General features: G+C 50.5%; 1 protein-coding gene and 1 long non-coding RNA gene across 3 annotated transcripts in view; one reads left to right on the top strand and one right to left on the bottom strand.

Moving 5' to 3' along the window:
• Positions 1 to 6,180: 6,180 nt before the first annotated feature.
• Positions 6,181 to 19,103, bottom strand: part of LOC100456824 (uncharacterized protein IRF1-AS1) — a 65,410-nt gene continuing 52,487 nt past the window's right edge. Inside the window, exon 4 of the mRNA XM_009241032.4 lies at positions 6,181 to 6,553. Within this exon, the coding sequence (XP_009239307.4) occupies positions 6,189 to 6,553 (365 nt within the window). The 3' untranslated portion in view covers positions 6,181 to 6,188. The remainder of the gene's footprint in view (positions 6,554 to 19,103) is intronic.
• LOC129059533 (uncharacterized) lies at positions 6,531 to 18,402 on the top strand. Of its 2 annotated transcripts, XR_010140023.1 has the most exons (4): positions 6,531 to 9,409; positions 9,517 to 9,614; positions 16,699 to 16,765; positions 17,382 to 18,402. It is a non-coding gene; the product is annotated as an uncharacterized LOC129059533 (long non-coding RNA). The 2 variants fall into 2 exon arrangements; XR_008525509.2 differs by having other exon boundaries at positions 6,531 to 9,614.

The following is a 19,103-nucleotide window of genomic DNA, read 5'->3' as shown; positions in this document are numbered from 1 at the left end:
TCCTGGCTAACACGGTGAAACCCCGTCTCTACTAAAAATACAAAAAATTAGCCAGGCGTAGTGGCAGGCCCCTGTAGTCCCAGCTACTGTGGAGGCTGAAGCACAAGAATCACTTGAACCCAGGAGATGGAGTTTGCAGTGAGCTGAGACTGTGCCACTGCACTCCAGCCTGGGTGACAAGAGCGAGACTTTGTTTCAAAAAAAAAAAAAATTCCTTTTGTTTATGTTCACATAGACAATGGCAGAAGGAGGGGACATTCCTGTCATAGGAACATGCTCATATAAACATAGTCACCTGTCCTTGACTATCACCATGGCTGTCAGTTGATTCTGGGCTCCTGGGGCCCAAGGAGTGTTAGGTTTTGAGGCATGTGCCATAGGTGATGTGTCCTGCTAACACGCAGATGCTGCTCCAAAAAGTCAGTTGACATGACACAGTCACAGACAGAACAGTCAGCAGCCCAAGAAAGGTCCTCACGGCTGCTGTGCTGGGTAGCACTTGCCATCCAGTTTCTAGAGTGATGGAATGCTCTGTCTGTACCGTTCAATACAGTAGGCACTGGCACTAGCCACATGTGCCAACTAAGAACTTGAAATGTGGCCAGTGCGATGAGGAATTGAACTTTTAATTGCATTTAATAAACTGTATGTAAATAGTCACATGTGGTCAGTGGTTACCATATTGAACAGTGCAGGTAGATACTGGACTGGGGGCAGATCTGAGGGAGAGGGGTTTGAGTAGTGGGAGGACACTGGGGATAGGGGCTTGGGGATATTTACCTGCCATTTTGAGTAGTTTGCTATTTTAGCAGCCAACAATAACTATTGGTGCTGAATACCAGCCTTGCAGTGTAGCATGAGACAGGTCCATGCACACGTGCTTTAGGAAAACTGACCTTACATGAAGCGGGATTCTGCCTGGGCTGATGCACACAACCTCTATGGAGGGTAAACAGTGTTTCTGAAGACTGTAGTTTGGGAACCCCTGACATATGACAATGCCCCCTTCAGATAAGCCCAAGTTACAGGAATCTCTGAGGGTGGAAGGTCTGGATATGCGCTTTTCCTGTCTCCCTCTTCAGTGTCTGGCCATGGGGCATAAACACTACCCAGCAGTAGGTAGGCTGGCCAAGAGAAGCCAGCTTGCATCACCAGCATCGTCTAGGGAATGGAATCATGGCAGTAATACGTTGCTTAGGAAACAAAAGCTCTATGGACACATCTTCCACATTCTCAGTCCCAGAAACCATATGGACTGTGACCCCGCTCACTAGGCCCAGCCCTCTGGAAGAGTGTGGGCCCTTGAAAAGGGAAGACTGAGTGAGAAAATGATGAGAAAACTACAAAATGGGCAGAGGTCAGTCTGACACATTCATTCTCTGTCAAGCTCGGGAAGTACTGGTCCCTGATCTTGGAGATGCTGTGTGAGTGGCAGGTGGACTCCTGCTGGGTAAATATTCTATATGTGGATGCCTGGACAGGCCCCCATCCCAGGCCTTGCTTGTCAGAAGCTCCCCTTGGGCCGAGCGCGGTGGCTCACACTTGTAATCTTGGCACTTTGGGAGGCCGAGGCGGGTGGATTGCCTGAGTTCAGGAGTTTGAAACCAAGCTGGGCAACATGGTGAAACCCTGTCTCTACTAAAAAACAAAAAACTAACCAGGCGTGGTGGTGCATGCCTGTAATTCCGGCTACTAGGGAGGCTGAGGCAGGACAATCACTTGAACCCGGGAGGTGGAGGTTGCAGTGAGCGCCACTGCACTCTAGCCTGGGCAACAGAGCGAGACTCTGTCTCAAAAAAAAAAAAAAAAAAAAAGAAGTTCCACTTGGAAGCTCCACTTGGATTTCTCAAGAATAGTTTCACTTGGGAACAGAGGGATAGACAGGATGGACTTTTCCAGCTCCTTCAGGGACCAGCCCTTTTTAAGATTTGGATTGAGGTGGCTAGCCACCTGTGGCTTCCATCTGGGGTCTCCTAGTGGGTGATGGCAGGCGGTGCAGAGCAAGGCAGAGTGGACTGATGGGAGGAAAGTGACACCACCCAGAACAAGCAGCCGCTCTAACTTCTCTTTCTCCTGCCCTTCAATCTAATCCCTGATGGAGGGTAGGTAGTGGGTATGTGAAGTCTTAGGCAGCAGTGGAAATCTCTCAAGTTCTAAAAGCAAAGTTAATTGCTTGTAAATTACCAAAAAGAGAGAGGAATTATGTCCATCAGCTTCCAATCTCCACAACCAAGATGGAGTCCTCAACTTCCCCATCCCCTCTGATCCCAGGAGTCCTAAATGATTGGTAGCAATTGCTTGGAATCTCCAGGGAGGGACCTCAAAACTCTCTCCAGGCCCCCATCACAACGGAGCTGGGTCCTAGGGACCAAGCCTGGAGTAGTGTGGGATAGAACCAGACCTTTCAGGATGGAGAGCTGTCCCATCACATCCTACCAAGACTTCAGCCTTTTCCTAGGAAAAGAAACTAAATAAGGTCTGACAGCTCACCTAAAGGTGATGGCAGCTGACACTACCGAGTCATTAACCAAACAATGCCTGAAACAGAGCAGTATTAGTGAGATCTGAACCAAGTTTGTGCTTAATAATTAGATCATTCTAAGGACCTGACAGTGCTTCTGTGGGTCATTCTCAAGAGTTTCAGTATAAGCACTAATGGTGGAAATTCTAGGTTGAGGGAGCTAGGAGGTTGTTGAAAGATCTGTTTTGTTGGGGTTGTGATGAGATAACTATCATCAAGGACCACTTTCCACTGGGGTAAACTGACAAAAGTGGTGCTCAGCCACACCAGCTAGATTTCTCATGTTGGGCCACGTTTACAGACATTTGAGGGCATTTGTGGTTAGTCATGGGTTTCCTTGCCTTAACTCCAAAGGTGTCACTTTCATTGGGCTGGTTTATTCATTCAGCTCACTTGGCAATAGGAAGAAAGCTAGAAGCTAATATGCAAACCACCCCTTCATGGTGTTTCAGCTTTCAACATCTCTCAGTGCACTGTGTGCAGGGTGTTGTGACCATTACAACTCCAAAGGAAAGAGCTTTCTCTGATTTTTCTGGAAGTCTCCAGTGGGGCCTGCCAAAGTGGGAACTGAAATCCTGGGGTAGCCCTGGGAAGTGGAGTTTTTTTCTCTAGGAGTGATGTCTCCTGGTTGGTGGGGCTGGGAAACAGCCAGGTTGTCATTCTCTGAAAGAGACCTTGGTCTTTCACACTGTGTACAGATCCAAAACTCTGCCTTTATACTTGGAGGAGAAAGGGGGTACAGATGTCCTCCAGGCAGTCCTGTTGGAGCACCCAGGGCTAATACAGTGACCCTATAGAAAGCTTTCGTCTCTGTCGGATGTAATGCTGTTCCTTAACTTGGGCACAACTAATCGTCCAATTCATCAGAACTCACTAACCTTTCCCCAGTTCTGCTGGCTGTCACAGAGGAAGGAGGCCCGGGGTGGGAGAAGGGGAAGCTGGTGCCCTCCTTTTCCAGGGGTGAAAGTACTTGGCAGGGTGGAGCTTGGCTTTATCATCCGGAGCTCCCTTGTGGGGCCAAGTCGAAGGCCTCAGAAGGGTATAGCTGGCTGGCCACATAGTTTTCCTAGCTCCAGGCAGCTCTCAAGAGACCCATTTATGTTGGTTTTCTCAGGGTGAGGAGTTACAGAAGTCCACCTCTGCTGGCTCAGTGGTAAGACACAGGCCTGCAGAGTCTGTGCTGAGTGAAACTTCAGCTGGGGAGATACTGGAGGCTATGGAGCAAGGACATGGGGACTGAATGAAAGAGGGGAGGCAGACGTCCAGCCCACCATTCCTCACCCAAGGAGATGATCCCACAAGCTCACAAATGAGCAGAACTGGAAAAGACCTCAAAGTCTGGCTGGATAATGGCAACACAGGCCTTGAGTGCTCACTTTGTGCTGGGTGCTGTGCCAAGCACTACATGTGCACCACAGCACTGGCACCCCACCACAGCCCTTGTTCACAGACCAGGAAACCAACTCTCACCACCTAATCAGTATGGAGCCTTGGTTCCAAACCACATCTATCTGTGCCCAGAATCCAGGTTGGTTCTGTATCAGGCTGCCTGAGAGAAGAACACGGAGGCCTGCACAAGAAGCTGGGGAGAGCTAGCAAGGGGCAGGGCCCAAGCGCCTTATGCCAAGCAAGCACTTGTGGATGCTGAGGGAAGGTGGCAAAAGCTGCAGCTGCTGTGCTGCCCTGCCTTCAGCTCTCCTCCCTTCCCCCAGCACACACACCTTCCAACACCCCTGGCAACATGGCTCTGCCGCTACAGGCCCCACGGCCCCAACAGGGTAGGGTTTGCCCCACCTATGCCATGGAGGCCACCTGCAGTTTCGAAGGGTGGGGCCCCAGGGGGCCGAGACACAGGCTTGTAATATGGCCTCAGTGCAGGGGGCAGCTTGGCCACACCAGGCCTGTTTGGAGCAAACGGGACTCTGGCCTGCTAGGCCTTATCTCAGCTCCCAGGATCAAAGAGGACTTTTTAGCCATGTTTCTATCTCAGCAAGACAACCTAGCCTCCTGTTCTTTAAACCAGACCCTCTGTTGGGTCCTGCAGTTCCTCAGAGATCTGGACCCTGGGTGGCTGACTGTGAGACTCAGGACCATGCACAGATGCATCCTCATTCCCAGCCACCAGGCTCGGGTCAGAACCTATGGCTCTGGTGGGTCTAATTCTTGGTTTCTTGATCCCTGAGAACACCTGGCACCTCTGGCAGCTGGCCAGTTGCTGCCCTACATCAGGCTGGGAGTCACCTGCAGGCTTCCTTTAGGGAAGGCCCTCCCCTGCCCTCCTGTGCCAGCCCAGAGGAGCAGCCTGGGTGAGGTCTTCGCATCCATTTCGGGCCAAATGCCTTGGATTGGCTGGGTCCCCTCCTCTTTCTGCCCTCCTTCTTTCCTTCAAAGCAACAAGGTTGTGGGGGTGTCCAGTTCTGCTACCACCTCTCCCTCACACTGTCAATCTGGAATTTGTCCAGAATTGGGGCCCAAATAGTGAGTTCTTACACAGTGGTTAAAAAAAAAAAAAAAAAAAAAAACCCACACAACTCAGCTACACTTTGGCTCAGAGAGGCCATGGGATATACCCAGGATCTCAGATCAGGAGGGAGGCCCTGGGAGAGGTGTGGCGGGGATCATGTGCTTCTCTGGTTTCTCAGAGAAAGCTGACTTTGTGTAACAAGGGAGGCATATGGACATGGAGTTGGTGTTTGGGGATGTGGGAACCATTAGGCCAGAATTACAAAAAGTCCTATCATGTTGGCCACACTAGGGCAACAGTGGACTGGGGCAGGGGCTGATGACCTGATTGTGGAGGCAGTGGAGGGCTGTTTCTGCTGGGGACCCAGGACTCCCCTCCAAGTGCTCCTGCTTGGCTTGTTGGGATGGGGAGAGGAGCTGGAGTTGGGATGGGTCACAGCGAAGGCTACAGCCTGGCATTCCCATATGGGGTAGGGGTGGGGTGGGGTGGGACAGGGAGGAGGACCTGAAGGGGTGTCCAACTTTCCGAGACTTGGAACAGCCTGGTGAGTATTCATCACCATTCTTCTGTCATAGGTGGCGAGCAGCCAGAGTTCTGGGCACAGGAGACCATCTACCCCCAAGCTTGTGGGGCCTGCCTCAGGTCACTGAAGAGGACCCCATTTTTGGTCTTTGGCCATCCTAAGACGTGTACAGTGGAGCCCTGGGGCCCTCCCTTCTCTGACCGGTGACAGCCCTCACAGGCAAGGCCTCACCCTCTAGGGCCTGTCCCTTCCTGTCTGCCAGTCCCCACAGGGTCTGCAGGGTATCCAATCTCACCAACCAGACTGGAAGCTCCCCAGGGGCAAGCAGCTCATCTCTTCCATATTCTCACAGTGTTCAGCCAGGATTGGCACTTCAGAGCAACTCCTGCTGCTGCTGCTCAGCAGAGATGTAGTTAGCATCTCTCTATAGTAGCACTTTCTGAGTCCCTCCCCTGGGGGAACCAGGCTAGACTCTGGGGTCCAGAGGAGCAGGCAGGCCGAGAGGCAAAAAGGGCACAGAGGAATAACCAACCCTGCCCCTGCAGTAGAGCCCTGGGCAGAACAGGCCATGACCAACCAGCAGCCAAGGTCAAAGTCCCCAGAACAAGGGCCGATGTGTGCACGACATGCAGCATGACTGCTTGTCTTTCAGCAGGACTGGAGATAGAAGGCTGAGTCATTCACAACTTTATTAAAAATGTACATAAGTAAAAGGAACATGGTTTAATTGTGCAAAGAGTAAGAAATCCAGATGAGCAAATAACACGCATTAAAGCCACCTGCAATATACCACCCAGAAGTAACCAGGCTGTTGAATTTTTAGAGACTGGGGTGCAAACACATTTTTTCACTCCCTTGTGCATATATCTGGGAGCTCTGCCATATACAGACACAGACACGGTGTCCACAAGCGATGCCTCTGCTGGGAATGCTGCAAGCAGGAGTTTATCCTTTCCTGGTACTGGCTCGGGGCCCCTCCTCAGCACCCAGGTCTCTCTAGCATCCAGGAGTCCAAAGGCCCGGCTGTGCAGGCTGCAGAGGTGATCTAGAGTAGATTAGGAGGTGCAAAAGGCTTGGAGATAGGCTGACCAACTGTTCCAGTTTGCTTAGGACTGAGGAGTTTCCCAGGATTTGGGACTTTCAGTGCTAAAACTGGGAAAGTCCCAGGCAAACCAGGGCCAGTTGGTCACCCTCCCTGAGGGCCAAAGGCTTTGTCCAGCCCCTCCTGCCCTGTGCTCCCCATCTGCCCTCCTACTGGGGTTCTGGATCCCCCATGCCCACACCAAGCAGCCCAGGGACAGAGGCCTGGCTGGGGCCTTGCCTCCCGTGGAAGCTCCTGAAAGTTCCAGCCTGAGGCCTAGGGAGGGACAGGGGAAAGGGAATAAATGAAGGCAGACAGTCTGTCATCACCCCAGAAAAGGGCCAGGTGAACTACGGCTGTCAAGGGCAGCTAGGGATGTACAAGTAGAAGGGTTCCAATACTTGGCTGGCCACCCCTCCAGCCCTGGAGCTGAGTGTGTGGTCCCCAGAGGCCCCAGAGCCGGAGAAGTGCAGGGTGTCTGGATTGAAAGGCCTCAGCTCCCTGGGCTCCCAGAGTCCTGGTGCCTCAGGCCTTACCTTCCCCCTCCTCCATCTCCACACCCCCTGGCACTTCCTGCTCAGCTCTTCTCTACCTAAGACTGGGAGCAGAGGATGAAGGAAGAGGAATCCAGGACAGACCGAGCTGAAAGAGGAGCAGGCAGGTGGGAGGGGACTTGGGCAGAAAGGACCTCACTGATAGTGGCGGGAACATCCTGACTGTGGTCTGGCCCAGCCCGCTGTCTATGCCTGAGGATGCCTGAGGATGCCTGAGGATGGGGGGCCCTTGGAAAACTCAGAAGAGAGGCTAGGTGTGGAAGGCAGAGTATTGGTCCACAGTGGAATAAAGAGGTCCACGTCCCAATGCATGAGCCTATGAATATGTTGCTACATGGCAAAGAGGAATTAAAACTGCAGATGGAATTAAGGTTGCTAACCAGCTCACTTGCAAATAGAGAGATTACCCTGGATTATTGGTGTGGGCCCAGTGTAATCACAAGGGTTCTTAAATGAAGGAGGAGGAGGCAGAAGGGTCAGAACCACAGAGATCGCATCGTGAAAAACCTGACCAGCCAGTGCTGGCTTTGAAAGTGGAGGAAGGGGCTGCAGGCCAACGAATGCAGGCAGCCTCTAAAAGCTGGAAAGGGAAAGGAAGGAAAGGGATTCCCACTAGAGCCCCCAGGAAGAAATGCAGCTCTGTTGACACCTTGAGTTTAGCCCAGTGAGACCTGTTTTGGACTTCTGACTACAGAACTATAAGAAAAGAAACTGGGGCCAGGTGCAGTGGGTCACACCTGTAATCCTAGCACTTTGGGAGGCTGAGGCAGGCAGATTGCTTGTGCCCAGGAGTTTGAGACCAGCCAGGGCAACATAGTGAGACCCTGTCTCTATAAAGTATACAAAAAATTAGCCAGGTGTGGTAGCACTTGCCTTTAGTCCTGGCTACTTGGGAGGCTGAGGTAGGAGGATGGCCTGAGCCCAGGAGGGAGAGGTTGCAGTGAGTCAAGATTGAGCCACTGCACTCCAGCCTGAGTGACAGAGCAAGACCCTGTATCCAAAAAAAAAAAAAAAAAAAAAAAAAATTGTGTTCTTTTAAGCCCCTGTTTATGATAATTTGTTAGAGCAGCAGTAGGAAACTGATCCACTGGGAAACCATTTGGGGGATGCAGCTGCCCAAAATCCCTGCATGTGGGTTGGACTCAGCCTCACAAGGCTCTACAGCCTCTCTGCAAAAGACTCCATTCCCTCTGGGAGAAGCTCAGACTCTAAAGCCCTGGGCAGGGAATGGGCCTCCATGGCATGGAGGGGGTCAAGAAGGATGCCCCCCAGGATAGTGCCTCTGCTGGACCTCTCTATAGGAAGCAGCTGCCTCTTTGAGCCCCCTCCCCAAACCTCAGTGAGCTGAGGTGCTGGCTCTGAGTGGTCGTGGAGGGGCTTCCCTGAGGTCAGGCCACCTAGGTCAGCTAGTCAGAGACCACAGGGCTTGGCTTAAGACTCCCAGGAAGGAGTTGCATGGCCCCTCCACACATCCACAATACTCATAACACTCTCAGTCCTTGGCCTTACTAAGGGGATACTAAGGGGACTCAGTTTAGCTCTGGAAAAGCTAGGACTACTGGAAAAAAAAGTATAGAGGAAAAAAATAGTTACTGGATGCCAGCCAGATCTGCATAAAGTCCCTGCTCTGCCACTTACTAGCTATGTGGCCTCAAATAAGCCACGAGACCTTTTGTAGCCTCAGTTTCTTCATCTGTAAAATGGGTATAACATCATTTGTCTTATCTGTCTCACAGGGTGTGTGAGTCTCAGGTGAGATAACACACGAGAAAACATTGTGCTGCACAACTTGAGATGGAAACAGTAACGATCACAACCCCACATGCCTTTTGATAGGGTGAATGATCACAGCATCCTGTGTTAGGGAGGAAGGGGTGAGCGCAGATGCTTCAAAACTCTCTTACCCATAGGCAGGAGGGTGTAGCCTGGCCAGGGGAGAAAAGGACCCAGCCACTGCCACCGCCCTGCAGCTCACACCGGATGTGCAACAGAGCCACCGTGCAGCCCCACAGGATGTCCTCCAACCACTGCAGACTGTGGGGCTTTGCTTTTTTTTTTTTTTTTTTTTTAAGAAAAAGGTTTTCTAGTTTCTTCTACATTAAAAACAATCCCTCCTTCTCATGAAGCACAATTTTACAGAGGAAAAGGGGGACGTGAAACTATACACCATTCAAATCTAATTAATATATAATTTTTTTGTGGAATACAGATGGAGGGAATACATCACAATACTAAAGGTGATTATCTTTGGATGGTGGGATTACAGGTGATTATATATTTTTTATATTTCTATAGTTTAAAAATGTTCTGTGATGACCTATAATTACTTTTACTTATTTATTTTTTGAGACAAAATCTCACTCTGTTGACCAGGCTGGAGCGCAGTGGTGCAATCTCGGCTTACTATAGTCTCGACCTCACAGGCTCAAGTGATCCTCCCGCCTCAGCCTCTGGAGAAGCTGTGACTACAGGTGCGTACCACCATGCCCAGCTAATTTTTTGTAGAGACAGGATTTCGCCATGTTGTCCATGCTGGTCTCAAACTCCTGAGCTCACGTAATCCTCCTGCCTCGGCTTCCCAAAGTACTGGGATTATAGGTGTGAGCCACCTTGACTGGCCTATAATTACTTTTATAATCAGAAAAAAATATATAAATAAATACGAAAAGTTCCGGGAACTTTCTTTTGTGGAGCCACACACTGGGCTCAAGGAATTATTTGAGCTGGGTTCTGCAGGGGTGGGAGTCTTGGCCCGGGCCCTGGTCCTTGCTGTGTGACCCTGGAGACTCACTACTTTCCCTCCCTGGCCTTTGTTTGCCTGGTAAGACAAGATGCTGCACAAGATGCTCCCTAGGGTCCTTTGCAGCTTAATAAGTAAAGTATTCGCCTTGGTCTCATCCATCCCAGCTCTTTGCCCAGCTTCCAGTGACTCCTCTGTGTCTGGAGAGAAGGGCAAGCGCCTTACTCATACCTTGAGGTTGCTGACCACTTCCCTCACCAGCCTCGCTCCTTCCAGACCTGCCCTGCGAGTCCCTGCCTCCTGGCCTTCACCTGCATCACAGTCTGCACTTCTCAGAGCCCTGCCCTTCCTTGAAGAACAAAGCCTGGCCAAATTGTGTCAGCCTGCTAGCCTGCAGTGACCCCTGCTTACGTCGTACATAACAATAGCTATAACTTATTGACATCAACTTCAGGTCACATAGCAAAAGTGCTCTCATTTAAATCTTAGGCCACCAGAGGATCCATAGACTAAAATGTTAACAGCATCTCCTGGAGTTGTGGAGTGTGGTGACCCTATGTGATCCTCCTGTGCCACTGAGAGATATATTATTAACCCAATTTCACTGATAAGATAACTGAGGCTCAGAGAGGTCAAGTAACTTGCCCATGGTCACACAGTGGGTCCATGGCAGAGCTGGGAGGTGATCCCTAGTCAGTTCCCTCCAAGTCCAGGATTTTCTCACTCCCACAATGGTGTCTCCCTTAATGACTCTCACATTCCAGCCTCTGAGGGCAGGAAGGGTATGTTCTGAAGTTGAACACACAGAGAGCACTCAATGACATCTGGTGGTGAAGATGTTAATCATGAGTTCAATCAAGGTTTATCATGAAATCAACAAGTCTTCCTAGCGTGTCTGAGAGCTCTGGGGCCCAGGGACAGGTCTACTGTAGTTCAGCATTGTATTCTGGCACCTGGTGGTTTCTGGCACATAGCCCATGCTCATTAAATGACATGAATGATTGTCCATTCAAATAATAAAACAATAAATAAATAATACTAGCTAACAGGTACGGAGTGCCTACAAGCCAGCCACCTCAGGGAGTTTCCAGGACAGTTGAGGAGAAACATAACACTGTTGACAAGAGCTACAATGTAGGGTTTTACACCAAAACAGTGTCTATGTAAACAGTGTGTATCAAAGAGAGAAAAATGATGGGCAGACACCCTGATCCTTCCCACAGTGCTGGAGGCCATGCCAGCCACTGTCCCCATTACAACTTGCATATACTGACTGCTGAAGCACACAAACCTGAATTTTCCGTCTGCATCCATGGTTCTGTCTGTTCAGATCACATCTGGATACTATTGTTGCCTCTCCAGACTGGATAACCAGTCTGCTGAGGGCCAGAAGATGGTGAGATGGAAACTAGTCATGTTTAGCTTGGAGAAGAGAAACGAAGACCGTCTTTAACACCTGACAGGTTGCTCTTCCCAAGAGGGGCCAGTGGGCAACAGCCGTGGTCAACAGCTCTAGGCACCCCTGAGGAAGCCTGCTCCAGCTGGCAGGGCTGTCTGGCAAAGGACCAGTCCCTCCTCTGGAGAAGTGGTGAGCCCAGTGGGCTGCCTCTCCAGCAGGATCCTACAGAGACCTTACTCTCTACAGTGCACACTCCACACGCTTGCTCACTTGACAAACACTTATTATAACTGTCACCCTGGGCCCATTCCAGGTTAGGGACATAAGGATGAATAAAACAAGGTCTGTACCACTAGAGAACGTCAGTCCCCTAAGGGAGAAAGTCAGGAAAGCCTCATCCTGAGCCTTGGACTCCTTACTGTGCATCCTGTAGGCTCCTGTCTCCGCCTCTGCTGAAGGCTATTTTCTTCCTTGTATTCTGCAGTGACCAGGCATATGGCAGATAATCAACAAATACAGGCATCCCTGAAGAGGGTATCCTGGGATAAAAGCCCCAGCTGAATCAGTGCTATACAGGGGCCAATTGGGGCTGGGTCCCAGGCAGGGTCATTTGCAGGGGTCCCTCTGCCCCTTCAAGTCCTGCCAGACAGGCCTTGGCCATGGTTTCTTCCTGCCCCTGTTTCCCTGACCACAGTTGATCTTCCCTGGCTGTTACGAAATGTCAAAGAATGTCCTGCAATCCTAAATTCCATAATGATCTTTATCTTCTGTTCCCTCTGAGGCTCCTCAATCTGCAGTAACAGCTGTGGTTCAGCAAGCAGTGCAGCACTCTGGAGTGCTGTTCTGAAACAGGGCCGGCGTGGGGCAGAGCTCATCTGCTGCCCTGTCCATTCACTGTGCTGTTTGGGGCTAGAGAAGATTCTTGTGCGTATATGCTTTTTAAAAATTGTGAAACAATAATTATGCAGAAAAATACACAGAATATATGTTCAGTTTAACAAATAATCATAAAGCGAATCTCTATAAAACCACTGCTGCTCTGCAGTGACCCCTGCTTCCCCCTAAGTCGTGCATAACAATAGCTACAATTTACTGACCATGAACTTCAGGTCACACAGCAAAAGTGTTCTCATTTAATCTTTGGCCACCAGAGGCTACATAGACTAAAATGTGAACGGCGTCCCCTGCAGTTGTGGAGTGTGGTGACCCTATTGGATCTTCTCACGCCACTGAGGGATATACTATTTTCTGTAGAAATGTCCAGCAGAGGCACTGTCCTGGGGGGCATCCTTCTTGATCGCCCCCATGCCATGAAGGCCCATTCCCTGCCCAGGGCTCTAGAGTTTGAGCTTCTCCAAGAGGGAATGGAGTCTTTCGCAGAGGGGCTGGGAGCCTTGTAAGGCTGAATCTAACCACGAGCAGGGATTTTGGGCAGCTGCATATCCCAGATGGTTTCCCAGTGGATCAGCTTCCTGTTGCTGCTCTAATAAATTAACATAAACTTAGGGGCTTAAAACAACACAAATTTCTTTTCTTATAGTTCTGTAGGTCAGAAGTCCAAAACAGGTCTCACTGGGCTAAACTGAAGGTGTCAGCAGGGCTGCATTCCTTCCTGGGGGTTCTAGTAGAGAATCTCTTTCCTTTCTTCCCCTTTCCAGCTTTTAGAGGCTGCCTGCATTCCTTGGCCTGTGGCCTCTTCCTCCACCTTCAAAGCCAGCACTGGCTGGCCAGGTCTTTCATATATTGCAATCTCTCTGCTTCTGCTTCTGACCCTTCTGCCTCTCTCTTCTCCATTTAAGAATGCTTGTGATTACATTGGGCTCACCCACCCCACTTTCTACCCAATAATCCAGGGTAATCTCCCAAAGTTAAAGAGAGAAAACAATACTAGCACCCCCAAAGCACCTACATGTTCCCCTACTAATCACAACCCCAACCCTCCCTTGTGCATAAGTAAATAGACATTTGTAATAATTCTGTGCTTTTTGTAGTTTGACCTCCTCTGCATGTATCCTTAACAATACAGTTCAGTTTGCCAGCTGTTAGATTTTTGCTAAAAGGAATTATACTGTATGCATTCTTTTGTAGGTTTTATTCATTGATGAGTCATTCGTTATTACAGTATTATTATCAAATATGACAATATTACAGTTATTGCAAGTCGCTGTAGTTCATTTCACTCTAGGAACGCTGCACAATTTATTTGTACTCTCCACTGTTGATGGTCATTTGGACATTTTCTGGTGCTGTGTGGATATTCTGGTGCACATGGGTAAGAGTGTGGTTAGAGAAGATTCTGAGGAGTAGGACTCTTGGGTTACAGGGTATATATATGTTTTCATCTTTTAAAAAAATTTATATTATTCGTTTTTTTAAAGACTAGTCGCTGGGCGCGGTGGCTCACACCTGTAATCCCAACACTTAGGGAGGCCGAGGCGGGCGGATCACGAGGTCGGGAGACTGAAACCATCCTGGCTAACACGGTGAAACCCCATCTCTACTAAAAATACAAAAAATTATCCGGGCGTGGTGGCAGGCACCTGTAGTCCCAGCTACTTGGGAGGCTGAGGCAGGAGAATGGCGTGAACCCGGGAGGCAGAGCTTGCAGTGAGCTGAGATTGTGCCACTGCGCTCCAGCCTGGGTGACAGAGCGAGACTCCATCTCAAAAAAAACACAAAAAACAAAAAACAACAACAAAAAAGACTAGTCAAGGGCAGTAGTGAGAAGGGGGAAAAGAGTAGAACAAGGAGTTCGATCTGTAATTGACTGTGAAATCAATTGAGATAATTCACTACCTTCAGATCAGCCATGTTTTCATCTTTACCAGATCATTTATATGCTTTTTTTTCTTTACTTATATACTTTTTAATCCTGAAAGTGTTTCTCAGGGAAACAGTGGTATCACACCCAGTTGTTTAGGTAGAAGAAATGGGGTATGTCTGCCCTTACAGTGTGACCTTCCCACCTTCTGTCTTCAGAACCCTGTCCCCTCCATCCCAGATAGCCCTGTGCCCTCTGGAACCCACAGGCTGGCCCCTCAGTAGCCTCCCTACCTTGCAGTTGGGTGGAGGGTGGGAGGAGGTCAAGAAAGAGGAAGTGAAAACCAAATACAAGGGCTACAGAGAAGTCCGGTCCACAAACCTCAATGTTTCAGCAGCACACGCTGCGAGAAAGGAATGTGCAAGCTGTTTGTGGAGCATGCCTTGGGGGTGCCAAGGCCACTGGTGCAAAGGTGTGCTTCTGGACATAAGTCACTCCACACAATGCTCACCCCAACCCTGTGAGGTACAGTACTGTCATCCCCATGTCACAGAATGAAGACACTGAGCTGCACAGACATTGTCTGTCAATACAGTGCAACGGTTAATAGCATGGGATCTAGGCCTGTTTAAATTGGGTTTAAATTCTGACTTCCCCACTTACTAGTGGTGCAGTCACCTGGGCCATTACTGACTTCCTTTGGCATCAGTTTCTGCACTTGTAAAATGGGGCTAACTGGCTCACGGGGTTGTTGAGAGAGGTAAAAGACGTAATGTGTAGAAGGAGCTTAGTCAAGTGCCAAGCACAAGGGAGAACCCAGTGGAACTAAAATGAGCAGAGCTATGAAATGATGACCATTATAGAGTCCAAGGTTGACAGGGTGGAATGGGGGGTTGTCCTGGCAAGCTGGGACCAGGCCACCAAGGTGCTGGTTTGGTGCTGTGTGAGAATGGAATGCTGGCCAGGTGGACTCTGAAACATGGGCACCTGGACAGTCCTCCCACCGACCTTGTCCACCTTTGTCCGGAGCTCTCTACCTATCTGTGGCTGCTTCCAAGGGCGGTGATTTCTGACAGAGGCAGCTGGATCTTGGCACATGCAAAAGTTTCAGCTCAGCATCAGTGCTGGCCTTCAGGAGGCCGCATTGGCAGGCGGCAGCAGTGACAGCCAATGGGCAGCAAAGCTTGTTGCTAAGGTCACTGTGAGCCTTATTTGGTGACATGGGGCTGACCCTGCATTCACCTCTGAGAACCCTGGGAAACGCCAACCACAGATGTGAAATATGAACATCTCAAAACCACAACTGCATTTCCTTTGAGAAAAGATTCGGCTGTCCTCCTCTCCAGCCTGCCTCCCTCCGCTGGATGCCTTTTGTACAGTGGCTCACTACTGCAAGAGGCAAGAGCCTAGGCTACAAGAAGAGTCTGCTACAAGCTAGTCCTGGGCAGGCCTGGACAGGGAGAGGGCAGGGGCTGCTGGGCAGGCGGCCCCAGGACCTTCAAGGACCTCCAAGGCTTCCGTTCACACCCAGCAGCTGCCAACCCCCAGCCCAGGCCTCCCCCAACACAGCCAGAGGGCCTGTTCCTGGCCCCACTTCCTGCAGCCTTGGGAAGCCGGCTAGCTTGAGGAAGGTGCGTGGCACTCACGGAGGAAGTGGGCCTGCACTGGGGCTCTCACCATCTGCACCAGCCACACCACTTCGGTGCAGCCTGGAGCTCAAACGGTTGGCGGTTTCAGTTTTTCACCTCCCTTTGGTGCATCTTCCAGCTTAACATTAAATAAGTAAAACTGTTGCTCCACCCCAGACAAATGTGGGAGGGAAGTTGTGTCTTCAATATTTCCCAAATAATACTCACTGCTCCCTCCCATTCATACAGCACCTTCGGGTCTGGTTGCTGTGCTCACATCTGCCATCTCATTAGATCCTCGCAACCCTGGCAAAGGTAATGACTGAGCTCACACCATGTGTCAGGGACATGAATGAATTCACAGAATTCACTGTAATTGACCCCATTTTACAGAAGAGAAAATGAGACAAAGAGAAATTCAGTCATTGGCTCAAGGTCATCACATAACTGGGATTTTCTCCCAGATGGCTGAGTTCCAAAGTCTGCCCTAGTCTCTTCTGCTACATTGCCTCTGTGGCACATACACAAGAACGAGTTCCATTTATCGATGAGAAAGTGAGGCTGAGGTGAAAGGGTGGTGTGGGGCCTGAGGTCAGCGTTGCTTCCTCAGTCCACATCTCCTCCCAGAGGATGGTCCAATGTCCTTCATCTGCCCTCCCCCTTTAAAAACCACTGTTGGCCCGGCGCGGTGGCTCATGCCTGTAATCCCAGCACTTTGGGAGGCTGAGGTGGGCGGATCACCTGAGGTTGGGAGTTCGAGACTAGCCTGACCAACATGGAGAAACCCCGTCTCTACTAAAAACACAAAAATTGGCTGTGTGTGGTGGTGCACGCCTGCAGTCCCAGCTACTTGGGAGGCTGAGGCAGGAGAATTACTTGAACCCAGGAGGCAGAGGTTGCAATGAGCTGAGATCGCGCTGTTGCACTCCAGCCTGGGCAACAAGAGTGAAACTCCGTCTCAAAAAACAAACAAACAAACAAAAACACTGTCATGCCCCAGTGCCAGCTTGTCTCCCTTTCTTTTTAGGTGTGGTCCACGGAGCTCAGTCAGTGCCCTGCCTATCTGGAAGAGGCTGTGAAGCCCATTTATGTAGGTAAGGGGGGCAAAGCAAGGGCTAGGGAAAGTGTGCCATGTGGGACACCTCCCCCTATCACCTCCCCACTGCCTGCACACACTGGGGACAGTCAAAGCATTCCTCAGGCTGGGGGTAGGAGCTGTGGGCGGAAAAGCTGGGGGCATCTGTCCACAGAATCCTCCCCTGAAGTTGCTCGGAGGGGCTGGGATGCAGTCCAGACACTGGGGAGCCCGATGCAGACCCCTTGCTGGAGCACTGTCCTTCTCTTGGGCTCTTCAGGCCTGCCCTCACTCATGAACACATATTTTTTGTATGTACTTCCTGCATGCCAGGCACTACCCAGGCACTGTGGACGCACAGTGAACAACACAGACCAGGTCCACGCGTCACAGACTTTACTTCCCTGAGGGAGGCAGACATTAGGCAAATAATCACACTGATCTCTGAAAAACATAGCTCCTACGAGAGGGTGCAACTTCAGGGGTCTTAACCTACAAAGGAGTGTGTGGGATTAGGGGGTTAGGGCAGCTGTTCCTAAGGATGAGACATTTCAGGTGAGGAGAGGAATGGGGTGGAGTTGGCAGGGGGGCTGGTTCTCGGCTCTCCCTGACTGCCCTCCTTCCCCGCATTCCAGTCACTTCAGGAAATCTGCCGCTTCCATGAGAGCTTCTTTGGTGGTGTCTTCCAAGCTGCTACCAAGCGATGCCTTTGCCAGCTGTTGCTTTCAGTGTTTGTGCCTGGGTGAGCACAGCCGGTATGAAATGGCCCAGATTAACCGAGAGACAGGGCCCCTCCTAAAATACTTCTGAAAAGAGTTTTTCAGCATAAGCATGACATTAGCTTTTCCTAGAGAGGAAACCACCCCTGGGGCTGACACCAAGCGGGCCAGGCTTAAAGGAAGCAAGTGCAGCGCTGGGGCCCCTCCATGCCCTGCTGCACGCAGGACACCCTCATTGCCTTCCCCCAACATGCTCCCCTGCTCCCGCTCCTGCTTCTTTCTCCCTGGGGAACTCTCCTTGTGGAAAAGAAACCCCAACACTAGGCGGTGCAAGTGAAACTGGAAAATGAAACTGTAATTTCCAGTTTCAATTTAGAAGCAGCTCTGCCAGCTTTCCACTGCCTGTGCCTCAGGGCATCATAGAGGAGCTGAGGGGCAGGAAAAAGTGTTCCAGCCAGCACACAACCTGCTCCCTGGGCGCCCTCAGAGGGCGGGTACTGGACTGGTAGAACCCACTGAGCAGGGAGTTGTTGCAATGCAGATTCCTGGCTCTCCAGGCTCTGAGGCCGTACGTTTGGGCCCTTTGGTGATTCTGATGCAGCCTATGGACCTCACCATGGCAGTCGTGGCCTCAGAGACCATCAGAACAGCCAGAGCACACCTGAGGCACGGCCTCATCCTCTCCAAGTCACTTCCTGCCACAGATGCTCGGGAAGTGCTGCTTCTCTGTGCAGCATCTCCTGCCCTCCTCCATCTGGTGTTGGAGGCATCTTAGATGTTCTCTGGGACCTGAGGTCTGTAGGAAACCCAGGCTGTGGACTTCACACAAGGGTCTCTCCCACACTCCAGGTTTCCCTTTAAGCTGCTAATTTGTAACAGGCATTCATAGAAACAGAATAAGATAGAGAAATTCTATTAAAGGACCTTATGTGCTTTTGCTCTGTCTGTTGCTCCATTTATTTGCAATTTATAGCCTAATCCAAGAGGATTTAAGGACAATTAAATCTTTCTTTCCCCTCAGTGTATGTGTGTGAGTGCACGTGTAAGAGTGTGTAGGGGTTGGGTCTTCCAATGTACCTTTGCCCTGGTTTGACTGTGGGGGGAGAGGGTGGGAAGGTCTCCAGGCCTGCCAGATGTAGACCTTTCCTAATGTCTACAGCAAATTTGTTCTTCAGTGTTTCTAGTATCAGTTTTTGATCAATCATTAATCAAAGTTGCAATAAAAAGATAATCTTCTCAGGACTGGGCTATAAAGGTCCTGGTTGCAACCTTAAAAAAACCCTTCTGTGGAGGCCCCAGAGCCAAGAGAAAAGGGCCATGTGTCTGTGGCTGGATTTGGAGGTAAATGAACGTGCTGTCCCTCTCGAATTGGTGTGCACGAACATGAGCTTCAGTCACTTGAGTGGCCATGGCCTCTTTCTTCACCTCTCCCTGCCAACGAAGCTGGTGGTGCCCTGGCTCCCAAGCCAGGTGGCAAAGCTGGGGAAGGAGGCTGTAGTTGGGCCCAAATATGGGGGTCTGGGGGCACCTCCATAGGTTGTGACCGCTGCAGCATGCTCTGGGGCCAGGCCTATGGCAGTGGAGGCAGGACAGCCCCCAGGACCACAGAGGCCCCATAGTGGAGGGAGCCACTACTTG

This window comes from Pongo abelii, chromosome 4 (genome assembly GCF_028885655.2).
Source record: "Pongo abelii isolate AG06213 chromosome 4, NHGRI_mPonAbe1-v2.0_pri, whole genome shotgun sequence".
NCBI lineage: Eukaryota > Metazoa > Chordata > Mammalia > Primates > Hominidae > Pongo > Pongo abelii.
This window is presented reverse-complemented; position numbering and strand designations above follow the sequence as displayed.